Source organism: Molothrus aeneus, chromosome 3 (genome assembly GCF_037042795.1).
Source record: "Molothrus aeneus isolate 106 chromosome 3, BPBGC_Maene_1.0, whole genome shotgun sequence".
Lineage (NCBI taxonomy): Eukaryota > Metazoa > Chordata > Aves > Passeriformes > Icteridae > Molothrus > Molothrus aeneus.
Genome location: NC_089648.1, coordinates 42,028,338 through 42,050,671, shown reverse-complemented (window position 1 = coordinate 42,050,671; position 22,334 = coordinate 42,028,338). Strand labels below are relative to the sequence as shown.

The following is a 22,334-nucleotide window of genomic DNA, read 5'->3' as shown; positions in this document are numbered from 1 at the left end:
ACCACCACCAAAGCTCCTTTTCCTTGGGATCTCACTACCTGAGAATGGAATCTTCTGTTTCCAGCCAAAACAAGCTTGCATTTTGCAAAAATCCTCTGATGGTGATGGTCTTCCTTCTTGGTCTGTTTAATTGCAAAGAATGTTTTGGTGTGCAGGTCCAGCTACATGTAAATGTAATGAATGTCACTATTTGTGGTGCTTTTAAATGTGATGTTTGCACTTAAGAGTAACGTGCTAATCTCCAAACTTTGTAGCACCTGGACAGTGATGAGGATTCTCCTCTCGTGACACTTTCCTTTGCCTTGTGTATACTGGGTCGGAGAGCTTTGGGAACTGCATCTCACAATATGGCCATCAGGTAATCTTAGGAATCCCTTTTTCCTCATGTTAAAACAAAGACCTGTTTGTCTTTTTTCACATGATGCGGGATTTCAAGAGAAGATTAGATCAAGGAAAAATCTCATTACTCCATAAAATGTTTTCTGTCATTCCTGGTCATCTTTTTCTTTGTGGTTGGCTAAATAACTAGTACCAGTCTTTATTTTGTAGGGCAGAGCAGAATTTTTGATTGAAAGAATGGGTACCAATGGTTATTGCTTGTGTTCACTCATGCCTGGCTACTGGAATGCTGTCCTTCCTCTGGCATCCCAGTAGAAGGAAGAAATCTACAGAAGAAAAAGAAACTGCTGTCATCTGAGTTGTAGTTAGCTAAATAATAATAAATGTATAAGGGTTCTCTTTTGTATTCCTCAGGGGTGTATTCCTGTTCATTGTGCCACTTTATTCTGGCAGCTAAGGAAGGGAGAACCTCTCATCTCCTGAGGCTGCAGCTTTGTCTGTTCTCAGTCTACCTAGCTCATTTGTTCATTCATTCTAAACACTTCTTCCTAGGAAGTCTGGTTAATTAAGATATGTTTCAGTAGAGATTATTTCTAAATATGCTCTTCGTCTTATATTTTCATTAGAGATTCTTCCATTTTCACTAGGAGTTATGAGTTGTTTGGGTTTTATACAGTATAATTTACACTGTGCTATAGATGAGGCATTTTATCAATGAAATGATGATTATTTTAATGGAGTTTAACTTTCCACATAATTTTAGGGGTTTATTAGGTTTATTTGAACCCTCTGTGTGTACAGGAGTTTAGTAACAATGGAGAAGCTGAATAAATACAGCTTGTAAGTGACCTTGCTATGTTGGCACAGAACGGTGAGCAAAGCTACCTAGACCTCTATCAACATGCTCCTTAGAGAGGATTTTTCTTACTAACAAGCAAACAGAGACAGCATGTGTGATTTTGAATGCATTTTGTTAAAACAGTCTTTTTAAATATTCATTCTAGCTTTGTTATCTGTTGAGACATTTATAACATTTTGCTTTATGTCTTCCATACAAAATATTTGTGGCTCATGTGGCTCATTTCTTATTGTGCTGCTGATTTCTGCTTTCTGAAGTGGCTTTTGTCATCTTTCTACTAGTCTTTGCACAATCCCTTCCTGTAGTAGTTTTCTTCTGGGCTACATTTCTTCTCCCTTCATTTCTATTCACTCAAATTAGTGTGATGTTAGGTAAGTCATTGTATTTTTTAAATTGTCCTGGTTTTTTGATGATACAAATTTTAGAGTTTGGGGACATGATGGGAAAGTTTATGGGCATTTATGATATTTGCTTGATAAAAGATTAAAGTGATTTTTGATCTGTGCCTGCAATAGATAGGTCACAGCGATATTAGGAATTCATCTAAAAATAACACAAAAGGTTCCTAAAACTGTCATCACATTGCACATACTTTCCACTGGATCTTAAAATCTTCATTACAATGCTTTGGCTCTAGTACAGATACAATAACAATGTCCCCTGTTTGTACTGGCTTACATGGTTAGTAGCTAATACAGAGTATTAGCTACTACAGCTAATACAGAGTAGCTAATATTATCAGAGACTTTCCAAAGCTTAACATGGAAAGTGTGACTATTGAGGATAATTATTTGTATAGTGTTCTGTAAAGATTTTAATAATAATTTCAGGAGTCAGCTACACCATGTCTTTTCAAAATCTGACAAATACCAATGAACTGGATTACTTCCTTTCTTTTGATAAGTGGACTCTCCATATTTAAAAATACTTTTCTTAGGAAGGGAAGGTCTGCAGAAAGGCAAAAACTGGGGTAGTCATCTGTGGTGCACAGCTCTGTCCCTTTTTTTTAATCTGTTCTATATAATCTTCAATTAAGCCCTGGTTTTCTTTTTATTAGGCAAGTGCTCCAGGGCAGTATCAAATCATTGTATTTTTAAAATGTATTTTGTGACATGAAAGGGACTAAGTGGAAGCTTCTGTCGGTATCTTTTCCAATGCTACTTCACAAAAGCTTTCCCTGGAAAAGTTTCACTGTGGAAAAACTGTGTCACTTCCCCACCTGGCTAAATTACCTTTATTGCATTTCCACTGTCAGAAGGATCTGGAGAAAAGAAAAGGAATCTGAGTAGCGCACTTGAAGTTATAAATTGCTGCAGCTACAAAACTTAACTTTAGCTTGGTAAAATACATTTCTTCTTGTCTTTCAGAATATATATATCTTCACTGACAAAACCAATTTAGTAGAAATTATTAACTGAGTAGGGAGGTGGATACCCTACCCCCCTGACATCAAGACCTTTATCAACAGAAATCCCCCAAAAACATTCACTTGAGCATGAAGGGCACCCTGCTTACGGTGTTCATTGCTTCAGACAGATCTGCACAACTTGTTTAAACACAAATTAGCAGTCAGTCAGTGAGACTCCAATAGGAATACAATTATACAGCAAGCATGCCAGGGGAAGGAGACCTTGTCCAATGTGTGCAATGCTGCTGAGGCCAGAAGGACATGCTCATGAGAATTGTCTTCAGGCACTCCTCCCTCTGTGTTTGGCAGAGCACAGCAGCTCTCACCACAGAGAGATCTTGAGTGTTCTGCTGGTGCTTGCCCCCAGCTCTCACAGTGATGCAGGTCTGCATTCAGTCACATGGGGCAGAGGTGCTTAAGGTCCTCAGGAGCCAGAGGAACATTTCCTTGAGTGATGCTTCACAATCCTTTTCTTTGAAAAGGTGCCATGATATTTTGGGGGCCTTTTGGAGCCTACTGGTGCTGAAGAGGGTTTTAGTTTTCTCAGGAATGGTCAGAGCAGGCAAAAGTGTGCATGAGAGGGAGATGTACCACATGTATGAGGTTGGAACTAGATGATATTGAAGGCCCCTCCTAACCCAGGCTATTCCATAACTCTGGCTGTTGGGATGTGGCTCATTTTGTCAGAGCTCCTAAGACATTTAGCCACACTCAAATGCTGGATACAAAAATACAGATTTAGGTTACTCTGGTAAGCCCTGAGAATTTACCTTGAACATCATCTCAGGACTTTCTATTAATTCTCTCTGTGGAGCATCTTCTGTGCAGCATTGCTAGAGCTTTTGGGATGAGTTTGAGGTGTGAGGGCCAGGTAGGCATCACACTCATCTCGCTGTATGAAGCATTTCAGATGTTCAGAGGAGGCAAACCACCCAAGAATATGGGGTGCTCTGCAGTTCATGTTTTGTTCTCAGAGGTGACTATGCAGGTAGTTGGAAACTTTCTCTGGACTAAATCTGGTCCTTGGAGGGGTGACAGTCATCCAACTGCTGTTCAGTGGAGCAAAGGTAATGTTACTGTGGGCTACAGAGTTGAGAGTCAAGTTTACATTGTGTATGCAAACTATCAATTTGCACTCATTTACACATGATTTTGTCTAATCTATTAATCAGCAAATGTCACTGTGTAAACCAAGATTTTAAATGCTCTTATATAATGTATGTAAATAATTATTCACTGTACCTGTTCATGTAAATGTCAGTAGAAACCTAACATTAACACTAGATTACATAAGTGCATTATCATTAAGGAGGCAGAACATTGCAATGCAAATCACTTGCTCTTTTAAACTGTCATTAGGAGGCATCCTGCACAAAATGCAATTTGAAGAATGACATGACATTACCATTAATTTATTCAAATGTGGGTGATATGTTTAGTTGTGTATTTGTTAAAAAATTACAGAATAATTCTATTCAGCCACTAAAGCTACTAGTAAAGAAATATTTAGTAAAAATTTCAAATTTGGAAAAATACAGAAGTGTCTTGATAAAGCATCTCTTATCAGATACTTCCAACACTACCAAGATTGGCTGCTCAGGTTCCCCAAGCTCAGTCTGGACAAAGGATCATTCCAAGGAATGCCTCTGCCTGGAGGAGCTGCTGCTCACTTTGAAACCCAGGGAAGAAGCTGGCCCCACTTGCCCCTTCTCACCTGGTCACCCCACTGCACTGCCCAGCATCTGGGGGAAGGGGAAGACACAGAGCCATGGCACCACAGGGCTGCTCTGGTGCTGCACTGCTGTGGGAGTTCAAGCAGACAGTGCAGCTTGATGTCTGCCAGAGCTGAGCAGGGCAGAAAAGTTTGACTCTTAGCTTACAATCACTGTCATCTAAAATATCCAATTAGAAGGACTACCGCTGAAAATATTTCAGGTGAACTATGACATTCAGGTCATTACTAGCTCACAGACATGCCTGTCCCTTTATTCCTTAAATAAACCTACAGTTAACACTGGAGAAGGTCTGCAGATGCAAAATACACACAGAGATATTCGCCAGCTCATTAGTCTGCATCCATACTGCTTTCAGGCCAGCACTAAATGCTTTTAGTTTCAGCTGTTGGAGCAGCATGAGGAGTGCAGTAGGAGGGAGTATTTGCTTTGGCACTGTTGCCCTCCCTCTGGTGTTTGTGGTGCTACCTAATCCCCTCTTTTCTGCACCTTCAAGGAGCTGACAGTTCCCATGCACCTACCAGCCTTGTTCTAAGGCAGCTCGCAGTTGTGACAGCAGCTTTTCAGGTTGTTAGCTCCGAGGGTTGGAAATGTTGCCAGATACTGTAGTTATGTCTCTTACAGATTAACGTTGTTTCTTTGACATGTAATTTTACCTTAACTTGGTTTAAAAATATTTTGAACCAGCCTGTAACTACAGCAGATTACTAATTGAGGTATGTTAAAAGTGGGCCAAGAAAACAGCAACAACCTTGAGTGAGGCCTGAGATCAAAGTGGTTGAGAGTCAGGCCTGAGATCAAAGTGGTTGACTTTTACAGCTTCCTAATAATCTCATTAGTGTCTTCAGGAGAGAGCATAACAATGGGAAGAATAACGAGAACTGTATCTTATATGGATTAAGGAGGCTGCACATTACAGAAGCAATGGCTTGAGATAGTGTCACATTATAGGCAGAATGTACCCAAAAGCCTCATTACAATTGTCATGAGAATAAAAGATGCCCATGGTTTTGTGAATACAGCAATCTCCTCCAGACCGCTCTGGTGGAAAATACAATTCATAAAATAATTGACTCTCAGCCTCTCACAACTACTGCCACCACTGATTTGCTCCTTGTAGCAGTCATGTTTGTTCTTAAAAATCCCCTGAGTTAGGGAACTTGTTATGCAGAGGGATGACAAATGGATGAGCCTCCCCTCAGCCCAGGGAGAGCTGTACGTGCTTCCCCCCGTTCCCTCTGCTGATGCTGGGCTGCAGTTTGCATGGCTGTCCTAGTCCCAGCCTTCAGCACATGCTGCTCTTAACAGCAGCCTGTTTGCTGATGCCTGTAAGGCACTTTGATGTGGATGCAAGCTCTGTGTCTGCTCTGGTGTTCAGATTTGACTCTGAGAGCCTCCCAAGATGTAAAAACCAGTTCTCTCTCCTGCCTACTCCTCCCTTCGTCCCAGCCAACTTTTCAGAGCAAATACAGGGGGTGTTATGTGGGGAGAAACTATACTACAGATCATCATTAGATGCAGAGTTGAAGGTAACTTTTAAAATTTCATCCTGGGAAGAATATTTAGCTACAGAACGTTTTTTTTCCAGGCAAGGATTCAGCTGTGAATGCTGGTGTTTCTGATGGGTGGGCAAGTGAAAGGAGCCTTCCTGATGTGTAGCCTTTTCAAAGGGGCCATAGTCACATTTCACCATGCTGGCTGCACTCACCATTCTCCCCCCACCCTCCCAGCTGGCTCATTCTAGGGCTTTCCTAGCTGTTAAGCAGGGTTTGAGTATATTATCATTCTCTGAACTGTGGGGATGATGGATTGAAGGTCAGTGGGGACCAGGACTCGGTCCTTAAGGACACATTTAAACTCCCACTGAAATCAATACTTGAATGTTTTGAAGATCTGAGTGTGCCTGTCTCACACAGGCATGTTTTCATACATAACTTAGTGCTAATAAGTGCAAATCAGTTAAGTACTCATAAAAGTTTCTCTGTACTCCTTATGTTCCCAGCAGTGACAGCAGCCCTGCCTTTCTGGCTAGTTTTGGTCCCATTGCTTCGTTTATTTGTATTACATGATGCTTTCATGGAGAAAATCAGTATCCAGTTGTTTCTCTGATAACAACATACGTATTTCCAATTTAATTTCTAAGACATACTACCTACCAAGAGCAAAATTAGAATGCCTTTCAGCTGAAGCTGGCCAGGCATTCTCCCAATCTCTTCCTCTCTCTGAGAAGAGAAAATATTGAAAAGATTTTTTTTCTTTTTTATAAAATAATTAAGAAATCTCAATTATGTGGAAAGATTATGTGTCCTCTAGAGAAAGGCTGAGCAGTAATGAAAACTACTAACATCTTAATATGACTTCTCCCCAGAGTCTTTACAATCTAGAAGATCAACTGTTGTAAGAGTGAGTGAAATCTTAGCAGGTAGATGAAACCATATCCTGTGGGTTTGCAAGATACGCCTGTTTTTAACAGATGGTTCTGTTTTCCTCAATTTTGAGATCACTTCTTCAGAGCAACATTGGGACAGCAGTAACCTACATCATTATACAAGTGACAGTGGCATGGGAGTCCTGTAATTCAGGGTGCAGATCAGAGCTGAAGGCTGATGGTTTCCCTTCACAAAGCCCTTGCACAGCCATCTTCTAACAGCTACCTGGTTTTGTAGCTTTTACCTTGTGCTTGTATCTCAGTTCCAGGTAAGTCATCATGCAAGGCCAGGCAGAACTGCCTACATCTGGTCTCCTACGTTACAAAAAAGAAACCCAGTGGGTGTTGGCTTTAGGGCTCATTGTTTGAGTAGGAAGCACCTGTTGGTTGATTCCTGCTCTCACCTGGTTTGCTGAACAGTTCTGAAATTTAGTATTCTCAGTACATTTGCTTTAATGTTCACATTTAGGTTTGAATGTAGTGAGAAAGGTCTTAGATTTCCTGAAAGTATTTTTTTCTATTATTATTTTTCACTTACAAGGAGAAGTGCTAACAGGACTGATCGATAAACTTTCAAATAAGGAAGCAGCTTCTGCTGGCTGCACAGGGAGTGTAGCTGGCACTCTGACCTGGTCCCTTTGGCACAGCTGCAGAGAAGCAGTGCCCTGAGGCACTCTGTGACTCAGTCACCCATCCTGAGGACATCCTTCATTCCATTCATCTCACAGCCAGTCATTTACAGAGCACATAGAGAGAAACTGCCTCTCCCACGGAATGGTTTTGTGTCAGAGAAATGTGATGTGACCCCGGCTTTACACCCACCTCAGGCACTCACCCTGGGCCGGAGGATCACTGGCCACTGCACAGGTCAGCAGGAGGCTGGTGACTGACAGATCTGCCTTGGAGAGATGGGAATGACTCCTGGGAGTGACTGCTGCTTTCTCTTCCAGCCTGGACTCTTTCCTTTATGGGCTCCATGCTCTGTTTAAAGGAGATTTCCGGATAGCAGCCAAAGATGAGTGGGTCTTTGCTGACATGGATCTGCTGCACAAGGTTGTTGCCCCAGCAATCCGAATGTCTCTGAAGCTGCACCAGGTAGGGCATCTATTTATGTATTTATTTTTAACATTTACTATTGTGTCTGTTTTCTTAGGAAAATGCAGGATACCTTAGCAACTGTGCAAAGGAGAAAAAAAAAAAAAAGGGAAATTGAGTACTTGCCACCTTATTCTAAGAAACATCATTCACTAAGATGGAAGAGTTTGGCCATTATTTATTTTGCATTCACTTAATGTTCTTTTCTGAACCCCCATCTGCCCATTTGAAACCACTTTGCAGAGCTTGACCCTGCATTTTTCATCAAAAGAAAGCAGAAAATCTTGTAATATTTTACTTGTGTGGATACTATAAAGGTGATTTCTAGATTGAAGGGAAATCCATTGATTATGCTGATTTCACTGCTAATTTCAGGTCAGACTCTGTATAGCTTGGAGTTGATTTTGTTCCTGTTCTGGCACATTATGATTTAGTATCATATGCTTTTATTATTAGTGATATTTATAATTGTTCTGGATGTTACTTACTGAACTGCTGTAAATTTGTATCTGCTTCTTTGACACAATAATTTTATGATGTTATCGCTGGCCGTGGTGCTGCTGGGTGAAATTTCAGTATTGGGGTATTTGCTGATGGATTCCCAGTCTGTGCTATTGTTGATGGGGTTTTGTGAATTAAAATAAGAATTTCCACAAGAACTGTGGGCTGTCCTAGGTGATATCTCTCTCCAGCTTACCCAAAAGCTCTGCCTCCCATAGTTTCACACTCCATTTAAAAAAAAAGATAGGCTGGTATTCTCCAAATGCCTTTGTCCAGTGTAGTCATGGGATCAGAACAGGTTACAATAAAACTGAAATTGTACCTTTCTATATCACTGTTAAATGAAGCTCCCAAAAGACACTCTTTAGCAAGTGTCAAGCCACTTGGAGAATGCTAGCTGGCAACTGTTTGGAAGGCAATATTTTGTTTACTGTCTATAGTTTGTGTTTTCACAAATGTACCTGACCTGTTCAATACTTTTTCCTGTACGAGCAGGACCAGTTCACGTGCCCAGATGAGTATGAGGACCCAGCAGTTTTGTATGAAGCCATCCAATCCTTTGAAGAAAAGGTTGTGATTTGTCACGAAGGGGACCCAGCCTGGCGCAGCGCAGTCCTGTCCAACCGGGAGGAGCTGCTGACTCTCAGACACGTGGTAGATGAAGGAGCAGATGAATATAAAGTTATCATGCTCCACAAAAGCTACCTGAGCTTCAAGGTGATCAAGGTACATATGCCATCTTTCTAATACTGCAGTAATTTCGGGCTGTGGTAACTAGTATTAATTCTGAGTAATGTGGTCGAAAGGAGAAGTTAATAGTAGTTTTTAGAGTAGAGACTGGAGGCCAAAAGAGCTCTCTTCAATCTACTTCCATTTTGCCACCCACATTTGTGTCTCTGAAATAACATTCCAGGCTTTACCAGGGAGTCACTGCAAAAGTTCATAAAAAGCTGTTGGTGCAAAGACATCATGATGTGTTTGCACACTCAGCCACTGCTGTTCTACTCAGATCCTGTAGTTCTGCATCTTGAGTAGCAAGTGCTTTTGCATGATCTGCATGTTTTAACCCACCTGCAGGTCAACAAGGAGTGTGTCAGAGGGCTTTGGGCTGGCCAGCAGCAGGAACTGATTTTCTTACGCAATCGTAACCCCGAGAGAGGAAGCATCCAGAACAATAAACAGGTGTTGCGGAACTTAATTAATTCTTCATGTGATCAGCCACTGGGATATCCAATGTATGTTTCCCCCTTAACCACCTCGTACCTTGGGACACACAGCCAACTGAGGAACATTTGGGGGGGACCTGTCAGTTTGGACAACATTAAAAAGTGGTTCAAATCCAAGTGGTTAAGGTAGGTGTTTAATTTTGGCTATGCTGATAAGAGACCCTGCAGTCTCAGTTTCATTGTATTTTCTGTTAAAAGAGAGTAATTCTGTATTGTTATCTATGAGTAAAAAAATGAATTGCAAGTAACTCAGAATATAACAAAATAGTGCTGCAAATAGAACAGAAAGAAAATCCATTAACTCATTCATGACAAAGCTTTCTACATGTTCAACAAGAGTCATTCAAATCACACTGCACTACAGACACTTCCCTCATTCCATGGAATTTTACTGTTTATGCAATCTAAATAAGGGTATCTTTTCTGTAACTCTGACCATGAGTAAATGTGCTGGTGGATTTTGGTGAGCTATGCTCTGAAGTTTCAGCAGTTAGATATCCACCCCCAAGTTATTGTTCTTGACCAAAGCACACCTAAAAATGTACTTGCTATTCACCAAAACTGCCTGACTTCCCCTAGCTATGCATGATCACTACCTGACACTGCATCTCCCATTCCTACTTGCACTTTTCACACAACAATAGCTCCCTTGCCTCATTCCCTGTCCTGCTGCCGCTGTAGCTGAGGAAAGGCAGGGCACCATGGAGACATGATGGGAGCCAGCTTGTGTACCAAGACCTGTGTTAAAATGTCAATATTGTATCTAATGGCTTAACATGCTAGTTTCCCACCATGCAGCCCATCCCTCTGAGCTCTCTCCAGCACATTCCTCTTTGCTACTTGGTTACTTCATGCAGAAATTAATCTTGGGAGATCACTGTAACATTAGATAAAGATCCCTAAAGTATTTCAGGATTCCAAAGCCAATAAACGCAGACAATTGGCTTGTGTCGTATACAATTTTGTTTCAAGAAAGCTTATCCTTGCCATCTCAAAATGTCAGAAGACCTGCAGTGGTGTGAGAGAGAGCACTCTTTGAGGGCACCTAACAGTGGTGACACAAATTTTCATGTGTAACAAGAGGCTGACCCTGTGTGTGTTCCTGCAAACAGAATGCGAAAGGACTGCCATGCAGCAGCTCACCATGAGAGAGGCAATGTTGAAGATGTGGATAGTGCAGGGGGGTCTTCATCTAGCAACAATTCCACAGGGAATTCAAGCCAGAGCAGTAGCTCACAGCCCACCAGGGATGGAACCCCTCAGCTGCAAACTTCATCTCAAGAGGTCCATCAGCGGGCAGGTATTTGCACAATTTATTTGCCTTTCTCTGGAGTCTTCTCCTGGGGGGGGGTCATGAGGGCAGGTGCCTTTGGGGAGTCCTCAAATCCAGTGGAAAAGTAATTTTAGAGAGTGCAGTTTGTCTCTCCTAATGACCAAGAATATGTAGGAGATGGCTTCCCAATATTGTTCCAGGTATTTACTGGGAGGGTGTAACACAAATATGATTCACCAAAGGTTCCACTGTCAAAGTCCATTATGGGTAATTTTTGGCCTAGCAGGTGCCACTAAGAATGCCAGAATGAGAAATGCAGATGGGAGGGAGTGTACACATGCCATGCAGGGAGCCTGTACTACAGTGAACCTCTGCTTATTGTTGGCTGGGAACAGCAGAAAGAAAGCATGCAAAAATCTTAATTATCTTGGAAGGACCATGGCAATTTATTTGAGGAATTGGTTTGGCTGCTCATCAGTGCATGTGGAGAACAAACAAATGGAAAATAGCTTCTTATGCCTATATAGCAGTTACCGAGAGAAAATTAAATGTTGCCAATCATTCTGTCAACTAACAGCTGAGCCCTTCTCAAATTATGGATTCAAAAGTGCTCCAGACATATTCACAAGGTGGAACTAGTGGTCTTTACATTGGAAATGTATGTTAAGTAATAAGGATAAGGATAAGCAGTTGTTTGGACAGTCACATCCAGAGGGTAGTGGTCAATGGTCTAGAGTCCTGATGGACATCAGTGGTAAGTGGTGTCCCTCAGGAGTCCATACTGGGACCATTGTTATTTAATATCTTCATTAATGACATAGACAAAGGAATTAAGTGCACCCTCATCAAATATGCAGATGACATTGAGCTGAGTGGTGCAGTTGACACAACTGAAGGATGGGATGCCATCCACAGGGACCTGCACAAGCTCAAGAAGTGGGCCCAGGGGAATCTCATGCAGTTTAACAGTGCAAGGTGCTGCACTTGGGTCAGGGGAATCCCCGGTATCACCAGAGGCTGGGGATGAACAGATGGAGAGCAGTGAGAAGGACCTGGGGATGGGGATGGGTGAGAGACTGGACATGACCCAGCCATGGGCACTCCCAGCCCAGAGAGCCAAACGTGTCCTGGGCTGCATCCAAAGCAGTGTGGGCAGCAGGGCAGGGAGGGCATTCTGCCCCTCTGCTCTGGTGAGAGCCCACCTGGAACGCTGCATCCAGCTCTGGGGTGCCAGCACAGGAAGAAGATAAACTCGTTGGAGCAGGTGCAAGGAAGGGATACTAAGATGATTATGTATGAGGAAAGGCAAAGAGAATTGGATTTGTACAACCTGGAGAAGAGAGGGCTTTGGGATGACCTAATTGTGACTTTCCAGTACCTGAAGGGAGTTCACAAGATGGAAAGTGACTTATTACAAGAATGTGGAGTGAACAAGGGGGAATGGCTTCAAACTGAAAGAGGTTTAAGGATTTAATTGGATATTAGGAAAAAAATACTGTGAGGGCAGTGAGGCACTGGATCATGTTGCCCCCGAGAAATGTGGATGCCCCATTCCTGCAAATATGCAAGGCTGGGTTAGATGGGGCTTTGAGCAACCTAATCTAGTAATAGGTGTCCTTGTCCACAGCAGGGAGGTTGGAACTAGACAAGCTCTAAGGTCCCTTCCAACCCAAAACGTTCTAGGACTCTAAGTTTGCCAGTGGGTGACTGTGAGATCTATCACTGTGGGATCAGGACTTGTAATGTAAACCAAATCAACTCTACATTTCAACAAGTTTGTAGCATTATTGTATAAATTAAAGCAGAGAACTTGAGGGGTTGACACTTGTTTGTTTCCTGTTAGATCATTTTGATCTATCATTAAAGATAATGGGCAGTACTGGAATAAACCTTGCCCTGAATATAAATCACATTGCAAGAATAAAATAACTGCAGCTTTTAATTGTGTCTAGTGTTGGAGGAATCCCCATGTGCATACTCATAACTTGACACCACAGTAATCAGCGTAGCGAGCTTAATTGTGATATAATGATCCTGAGCATACCATACAATAAAGTAAGTTAATTGTGAGTTGTTCAAAAGAACATATTGATTGGATGCCCAGAAAAACATAATCAAGAGACAAAGTCACTCTTAGATAAGAAAAGCAACCTGGCTTTTGTTAAGACGTGCACAGCAAATCCAAGGAAATGGTACAAATGGAAATCCATATTCACTCCTAAAACACTGTAGAGAATGAAACAAGAATTTTTTGGCTAGGGCCATTAGGGACATAAAGATGAAAGTGAGCTTATGGCTGTTTATTTTTAGAGTATTTAGAAGCAATAGAAATCCTAGCAGTGGTCTTGATCTGTCACTGTATAGAAAGGCAGAGTTACCAATATGCAGTATGTAGAAACAAGAAAATAAATGTCTGTTTTATTTTGGAGAAAAAACACAGATAATTTATTTCTATGATCTGATCATGAAACAGTTCCTTCCATCCTAACAGCTACAAAGAACATGAAAGAGTGGCTATCAAAGGTATATGCTTAATTGAGCAAAGTCAAATGACTCATTCAAGAAGGGTTTTAAGAGAGCTGGTTAAAAAACAAGCTCTGTTCGATCTTCAATAAGTATCAGGACATCAAGGCAATACCACAGCATTGGAAAAGAACTTATCTATGCTGTTAAAAATAATAATATTGTTGTCCTGCCACACACAGTCCCAGTGCCCTATTTTAAGGACATTTTTAGTTTGGAAGCACTTCAAAGAAGAGCCAAAATATGATCAAAATTCTGGGGAATACGTCTTATATTGAAAAATGAAATGCTTTCCAGCAATTGGTATTGTAAGAGATGCCTTGATCATAGTCTGTAAGTATTTACCTGGGCAACAAAAGCTGACCAGAGACCATTGGTCTCAGCAGACTTGGATGTAACAAAACTAAACAAATTCAGATTTGAAATCAAGAACACATTTTTAATATTAAGAGAGTAAATAAATAGCGAAACAAGAAACTAAGGGTTAATGTGGATTCTCTGTGACTGGAGATGTAGGATGCATTTTTTAAAATTAAAGTAACAATTAATAAAACTACACAGGAATTAATTCTGGGAAATCCTATGGCCCATGCTATATAGGACAGCAGACTAGATAATCATAGCAATGCCTTCTAGATTCATAAACTGTGTATAAAGTGCATTTAACTTTTTCATATTTCATACTGCGTTTTGCAGCCTGGTACCACTGAGTCTGAAAAATTGCAAAATGCAATGAAAGCCCTATATGAAGGTACAGCCAAAATCAGGAGCACTGGAAACATGTGGGGTTCTCCCCCAAAATTTCCTTATTTCATGATGCAGTTTATAGAACAGTCTTTGTTTTTCTCAGGGACAGAGTTTTTTAGGTGTGGATGCGGGTGGTCTCCTGCCCAATGTTCCAACCACTGCATTTGGGATGAATATAGAATACTTTTGGATAGGGGTCAGCTTCCCAATTTAAATCACAGATGTTTGGCCATGTTAGCCATGTTAGTAACACACCACAGCCCCTCTGTTCTTAAATCCAGTCCTTTCTTTTTATTTAAGAAAGGCAACCTCTTGAAATAACCATCAGATGTAGAAACCCAAGCACTTGAGCAGAACCCCAGGGTTTGAAGAGCCTGAATCCCTGCGGAGGCCAAACGCGCGCACAGCCGCAGACACAGCAGCCGGGCCTGGCGCCCCTCACTGCACATCAAGGACAGAGGGCACTGGCAGAGCAGTGCACAGGGGCCATGGAATCACAGAATATCCTGAGGTGGGGGGGACCTACAAGAAACATTGAAGTCTAACTCCTGGCTCTACAAGGACCCCCCCAAGAATCACATCCTGTGCCTGAGCGTGTTGTCCAGGAGCTTCCAAGAGCCATGTGTCTGTCCCATCATTCTCCAGCAGAGATATTGGGGCTCTTATTACTTAGGAAATTTTTTTATATTATTATTTGAAGTATATAAATAGAGCTAAAGATACATTGTAAATGAGGTGTGAAAGTGTCCAACACTTGCCAAACCAACTAGGTTTTAGCGAGCTCCAATTAGGTTGTAGCCCAGCTCTGCTCATCTGACTCTGTGCCAAGTTACCTAAATTCTCTTTGCTTCAGCATTTGAAAAATGGGGATAATGATGCCAGCCTCTGAAAAGCGGGTATGTGGATGTAAAACATCATGTTTCAGACATATGATGTAAATGGCTTGGATATGAAATTCTGCATTGCTGGAACCTGCGTGAATTCAGCAGTCATGTTTTTAGAAGATAGTGTGAGGTTTATATTCCTTTATGCCAGCAAAATTTCAGTATTTGGAGGAGTTCAGGTATTGGGGAAAACCAAAGCAAAAAGAAAAAAAATTACCAACAGCCTGGAAATGCCTGCCAGAAAAACTTGTTTCTGTGTTGATGGCTCTCAACAGATTTCCTGGCATCAGCTCCCCACCCTACAGCTAGGAAACCAAAATGCCAGCTTGTGTTAATGTTTGGAGTTTCCTGGAGAGCAAAAAAAACCAAGCAGGCACTTTTGTGACTGGGTATTTGCTGTGTGTGCCTGGGTTAGAGCCTGTCTACAGGAACAGTGAACTCTGCTGAGATCTGTGGCACACACCAACCCATGGCAGAATGCCTGAGGAGTACAAGCTGGCCTCTGGTGGGTTCACTGGCCAGTATTTTATGATTGATTTTTCATTCTATGGCTATTCAAATACACAAGCATAAGAAATACAGAAATTGCTTGCTTGAATGACAGAAAGTGTTGGTATAAATGTTAAATATGGGGATGTATTTGTATAGAAAGGATTTGTCTAGGCATGTCAGAATCCTGTATCCAGTGGTGGCTGCATAGAGATGCTTCCCAGAAAGGGACAAGAGTCTTATGTGGGTCTCATTCAGACCTCTCATAGTGTATCCTACCTAAAAGCATTCACATCTTTTCACATCTGTGGCGTATTGTAAACGTCTCTCTTGGAACTCAGAGTTTACTGTTAGTCTTAAAAACTGTCTTGTGGCTTGAATGTTGTATTCTTCCTCCTGGCTGAATTTTCAAATTCTCTCTCCTCATATGCAGGAATAATTCTTTTAAATGTGCCATTGTTTTAACATAGAGGGTTTTGGTTTTATTGTTGCATTTAATTATACCAAGCCATTTAAGGTGGATATTCAACATTCCATTAGTGTGGTTGTCAAAGGGGAGCAGAGTTACAGCAACATTATGCTCGATCATTCACTAGGCTGATTAAACTGTACATAGCAGAACACCTGTGAGCCTGTCATTAGAGTGCTCCTCATTTCCCTGTCTTCTGACTCAGTGCACAACCTCTAGAGCTATTTTGACCATAACTTAGAACACCTGTAGTGGAAAACACAGAAAGATTCATAGGTTTAGGCGTTTGTTACTTTTGCTGTTCTTGGAGTTCTTATGCTAATAAAACCAGTGGTAATATGCCAACAATAATATGTACACATGGGACACTGTCAATAGCATGGAGTTCATCAGAATGCCACTTACTTAAATATATTTAATCTTTCTTTTGAAGGCAGGAGAAAACCCAGGAGTCAGTCTGTCCAGGCACACACTGCTTTAAACCAAAGGCCCCCTGCTTCAAGTCACTCTGGACCAATTGTAGAAAGCCGGCAGCCTTTCATCCAAACATCTACATCTGCCCACGAAATTGCCCAAAGGCTTTCTAGTAGTCAGCTATCATTCCACAACTCTGCAACATCTGTGTTTTCTCAGTCTCCTGCTGTTCCTGTTGCTGGCCAGCTGACTGTGCAGGACCGAGCTGCAGCAATGCTCAGGTCCAGCCTGGCCTCCTCCACCAGCTCAACTCTCAGCCTGCTGTTTGGCAAGAGAAGTTTTTCAAGTGCTTTGGTGATTTCTGGGCTCTCGGCTGCAGACGGAGGCAACACGAGCGACACGCAGTCATCCAGCAGCATGAACATTGCCATGGGGCCCTCTGCCAGAGCAGCAAGCCAAGCAGCTCGGGTAAGGCTGAAGCTGAAACACCACTGCTGAGTGGGAGTCCTGCTCTGCTCACCTGTCTCCTCCTTAACTGTCCTCTTTCTTCCTTCTCAGTGGTCAGAGAACAGTTTTTTCCAAACCAGTGTTGGGATTCTGGTATTTCTGGGAGATTTCACTGCATCACAATGAGACTGTTTGGTATTAGTGTGTCTGTGAGATCATTTGTGAGTAACTGATGGGGGGGCTGTTGTAAGCTGAAATTACAAACTGGGGTAAAGTTGCTTTTCCTTTCACTCAAAACAGGGACTTACATCTCCAGTTTCTGCAGCCCAGGTGATGAGTACCATCACAGCAGTCTAAATAGCTCCTTCCTTGCCTGCTTTAATTCTTATATAGTGATGCCTTGAGAGGCTGACCTAGAACAGAGACTGGACAGAGTTAAAAGAATAAAGTATGTATTTATTAAAAGGCCTTAAAGGATACACCTTGGCCAGTACAAGAACCTGGCCAGGGCTACACTCAAGATGAACCCAAAATGGATTCAAAATGGATGACTGGTCACAAGGTTTCACACTTTTTATAAGTTTTTGGTTCATTTGCATATTGGGATAATTGTCCAATTACAGCTTCGGGTTATGAAGCCCCATCCTCCCCGTCTGCTCTCTTCAGTACCCCACTTTTTGGGCCTGAAGCTTGTAACAGTTGTCCTTGGTCCCAAGCTGGAAAAGGATTATTTTGTCTACCTACCCTGCAAAGTAAACTTGCTAGCACTTAATATGAAGCTGAGAGCTACACACCTAGGCAGCACAGAATCTCAAAATAGAAAAGCTAAAACTTAAGGCATCAGCAGGACTTAGAATTATTTTATCTGCAGGAAAAGGAATGGTTTCCCCTGAATAGTTCACTTGTTCTGTCCCTCTCTCTGACCAGAAATTCAATCTAAGACCTGAAACCTTGTTGTTGAAAGTCAGTCAAAGGAATCCTGTATGAAATATTTACCAAAGGAAACCGGTATGCCCTGTGATTAAGCATTTTCTAAGAGCAAAACACTACACACAAAAAAAACTTACAGCCTTCTCCCCCATATGCCCACAGTTTTATTCCTGTCTTCCCTGAAAATTTCAATTCATGTTGTAGAGTTACTCTTTTATTGTTTATTTAAGTGTATTTATTTAACTTTGGTTGCTATCCATTGCTGCCCTGAATTTTGAAAATTGACCTCAGCACCAGAAAGCAGAAATATGAGAAGATGGACTAGAAATAAAGGGTGACTGCAATTAGACAACATAATTAGGCAGACTTCTGCATTTGGCAATCAAAATGGAAACCAAACCGATGACAGGGGAAAACTGCAGATATAAGTCCCAAGCACTTTTCTTTTACTGTGCTCCTGAACTGTGTATAACTTCCCTAGTTTCCAAAGAGTTCTCTGAATCTCATGTGTGAAAAGCTCCTTGGCCTGAGCGTATTTTGCTCTCAACCCAAAAATACCATGTGTGGTATGGTTTTCCCTAGAGTTTCACCATGAACTTCAGCGGGAGTCAGCTGAATGTTACTCACCTGGGTCCAATCCTGCATTTTTACAGTAACAAGTATTACTATTTCTACACCTGAATATATCCAATGAGAAGGCACAATTCCAACTCTCAGGAGTTTATGGCCTAATTTGTAAGAACTCAGCCAATCTGTGATACTGAGTACTAATGGTAGGATTCACCTTGTCAAACTTTAGGCTAAGATTTGGGCAGGATGTCTCAGTAGGTTGCTGTTGAGGCTTCTGTTTTCAGTGAAGAGGCCTCCATCCACGTCATCCATGGAGCTATTACAAGGAAGTTCTCCTGTGGGAGACTTGTATCTCTCTGCCAACCATTGGTAGCCTAAATGACACAGCAAGACCACATGGTGAAATTTAGATGAGGTGAATCCTGGCCAAAGTGCCTGCTCGGAGTCCAGGTGCCTGTTAGATTGAAAGCAGTAAAGAGGAAGCGTTTCATTTCAACGTTCACACAGCGAAGTTCTGTAATGCTTTTATCCTAATGGACTCCTTACAGTGGGGTGGCACTGTGCTTAACGTTTGCAGACTGATAATTGCATTCCAGTTTTGATGAAAAGGTTTCTTTGTAAGTTGGATTTAAAATTTGGTGTATAAAGCAAGCTCCAGAGCAACCTGATTTAACAACTTAGAAGTCAGCCCTGTTTGAAACAGCAGTTTGGACTGGATGACCTCCAGAAGTCCTTTTCAATCCAAATTCTTTTACAGTTCTCTATACATGTACATCTGTGGTACTAAACCTCCAGCTCCTGGTCTGCTTTTCCTTCCAAATTTATGCGTTACACAAAGTGTGACAAGTATACCTCTTCAGAACTCCCTTGTGAATAATGCATGTTAAGAATCCCATGGAGTTTCACAGAATGACATCCCTACGTCAATTTTTTAACTTTTTTCACCCGTCACTTCAAAAAATAGCTGAAGTGTTACTTAGAAATTTCCTAAACTAGTTGACTTTTTCTTTCTTACTTTCCAGCAAGTCACTGAGACCTGTGAAGCAACAGATACTACAGAGCCAAGAGCCCAGCAGGAGGCGGGTCCGGCCCATGCACTGTTCCTGAGTCGGAACGTGGAGTGCAGGAGGGCCAGCCAAGAAGATATGGCCCTGGAAGACACTGCTTCCCAGCAGAGCCTGTCTGAGGAGCAGTGAGCAGCACTCCTGGCACAAGGGCCACGCACTTCTTAGCATTAAATACAGTTAGGTCAGGAAGCTGCACATGGGTTTAGGTTCTTTCCAATGTAATAAGCAACCTTCAAATGTTTATTTTTCTAAATTCCACACAAGAATATTACAGGGCAGATGTTCTTCAGCTAATGGCCTTGGCATGGGTAGGGTTGGAAAATATCCTAAAAAACACACAGTGCCACTTCATCTCAGGTTCTTGTAAATCCTAGAACAATGACTACAACCTGTTTAACGTTCCTTCCCCTGGAATGGTTAGAATCACAAACGAATACAGTAGGAAATAATACAACTCAGTGAAAAGCACACAAAAGACATCTCTTTCCTGCCATAACTAAACAGCTGATTGCATGCAAACTAACTGAAATTTGGTATATAACATATAGTAAGAGGCAACTAAGAACAGAAGCAATGAATACATAAAAGGACAGTACAGTGTCCTGTAACATTAGAGCTAAATCTGATTTCTTTTTTCCAACAGTAAATCTCATTTTTCTTTGACATGTTATGCAGGTGCTACTGCTGAATAGCAACACAGCATCTCAGACTGATATACTGCATGCAGCCATACTGAAATACTGTGTGAACGAGCCACGCTACACCAATTAACAAAAGTGTAAGAAGAGAAAGTATCCAGTGCATGGAAAGTCTTCAGAGCATATGGTGCACCTTATTTGCAAAGCAGCTTTGCATAAATTAGGTATTATCTCGTACTCCTGTTTGGTTTACAGCAGTGTTTCTCAAATTCTAAGCAACAGTACCCTTAGGAGTCGCAAAAGGGCCATGGGGAATCCTCCTCAAGGACAGCAAAGTGCAAAGCAGGCTGTAATTACTGTCTGGAAGTGTTTGTGTTAGGAAGGGAACAGCTAAATACCTTTAATTGCTGGACACAGCTCACTGTCCATAAGCACTTGTAGCCAGTAATTACAAAGCCTTCTGATTTCCCTCCCCCAGAGAAAACTGAGCTGCTGCCAATAAAGACAGATGATACAAAAAGGGAGGCCATGCCTTCCCAAGGTTTGAGAAACACCAATTTACAGGAATGCATGACTACTTCGAAACCCAAAAGGCTACAACAAATCCTTCCTCTACTACAGAGTCTAAACAAACACGTGTGTGTTTTTTTCAATTAAAAAAAATTGCAGCTATCAGTGTCTTGCTGTTCCTCTTTACTGTAACTACCATAGAGTGTTTCTAAATCTCAACACAATGATGTGCAGCCAGGCTGTCTTGTCCCAATTAACAAGATTTAACAAGAGATGCTGTAGCTAAGTCTCATTACTGTTAGGCAATACTCAGTTGCATTCTGAGCTTCCTACTGTGCCACACTTCAGATCTGAGCAGTAGAACTAAGTAAGACTGAGTGAAAATAAAATGATCCAAGTATGTTTTGTGCGGCAGCTGTTTCTGGGTCTTCTGTTTGCAATTGTTCTCACTTGCTTTCTGCTTACAAAATTAAGAAACCCATTCTTTTTTACTTCACTTCAGATCTTGATGAGTTGATTAATAAAGCTTAGCACAATCTAGGAAAAATCCTGCTCAAGTTCACAAAGACAAAAGCAGAGTATTCATATACAGCCCTCTAGACACATGGTCATCAGTGCAGTTCAGGCCCTACTAATGTCTCCACTAGCATCCAGGTGAGATGTGGAAGAGGAAATTGAATTCAGCTGCTCCCTTCTGACCAATTCTGGCTAATGATGACTCTTGTCCCACCACACTGTTCATGAAGTGCTTTATTATAAATGAAGGATGGAGGTCATAGAGATAGGCTCCTACTAACAGCCACCAGTCCCAGTTCTGCTTTGGGGGCTTTTGCATTGCAGTCCACGGGATAAAACATCACTGCTTTGTCTTCCTGCATGGAAGCAGGGCGAACAGGTGGCTCTGGAAAGCACCAAGAACTTTCCCATATTCACCTAGCATCACTTAAGCCTCCAATTTTCACATCTTTAAGTTTGAATCAATTTCCATCAAAATTAAGTAATTCTAGTAGTCCCAATCAACCTAAATTATTCTATGTATCCAACTCAAGTGTACTAAACCAGATTGGGGAATGACTGCATAAATTCTTTCACCAGCAACCACTGTATTTGCTTAGCATGGACTGAGGCCCAGTGATAGCACCTTCCCCCAGCACCACATCTTCTGCAAGACTCCACCATCTCCACAGCCTCTGGTACTGCATCCTAAAATAATAACAGTTCCTGACTTCCCACTGTCCCCTGGAGCATAACTCCTTGGGGACAGCAGTTATGCCATGAATGCAGACTCCTCCTGCACAGGGTGGCTGCCAGAAAGGGTAGGTTCTAACACCTTTATGGAGTCACAGCAAGCAAGCATGGCAAAATGTCAAAGTAAGATTCAAAAATCAGTTCCTTTTTTGCAGCCATGTCTTACATAGGTTTTATTTTGCCCTAAAGTTGCTATTGTAGCATAGTGGGTTGAAAAAACCCAAGAGTGACCACTAACAAGCAAGCATGACATAGGAAAAAATAATCAAAATGAGCACAACCTCTCCCATGTTACTTTTCTCCGTATTTTTTGAGATAGTCTGCTGTTATAGTAATAACACTACTGCTATATGCATCAGTTTTAAATATGAGACAGTCCTACAGAATAAACTAACATAATGGCTAGAATGAAATCTGCAAGTAGGCATGAGGTTGCATTGATTAAACACATCTTAGACTCCCCCATTTTTGCATGAGGAAGAGATACACCCAGTGCACTCTGCTTGGGACAGAAGGTGCATTTAAGGGCTCTGATG

At 41.7% G+C, this 22,334-nt stretch overlaps 1 protein-coding gene across 1 annotated transcript in view; it reads left to right on the top strand.

Annotated features, from left to right (window-relative positions):
* Positions 1–20,964, top strand: part of PCNX2 (pecanex 2) — a 145,697-nt gene extending 124,733 nt beyond the window's left edge. Inside the window, exons 27-33 of the mRNA XM_066546767.1 lie at positions 255–358; positions 7,718–7,862; positions 8,859–9,089; positions 9,441–9,715; positions 10,702–10,889; positions 16,408–16,856; positions 19,358–20,964. Of these exons, the coding sequence (XP_066402864.1) occupies positions 255–358; positions 7,718–7,862; positions 8,859–9,089; positions 9,441–9,715; positions 10,702–10,889; positions 16,408–16,856; positions 19,358–19,531 (1,566 nt within the window). The 3' untranslated portion in view covers positions 19,532–20,964. The remainder of the gene's footprint in view (positions 1–254; positions 359–7,717; positions 7,863–8,858; positions 9,090–9,440; positions 9,716–10,701; positions 10,890–16,407; positions 16,857–19,357) is intronic.
* The last annotated feature ends 1,370 nt before the right edge of the window (positions 20,965–22,334 follow it).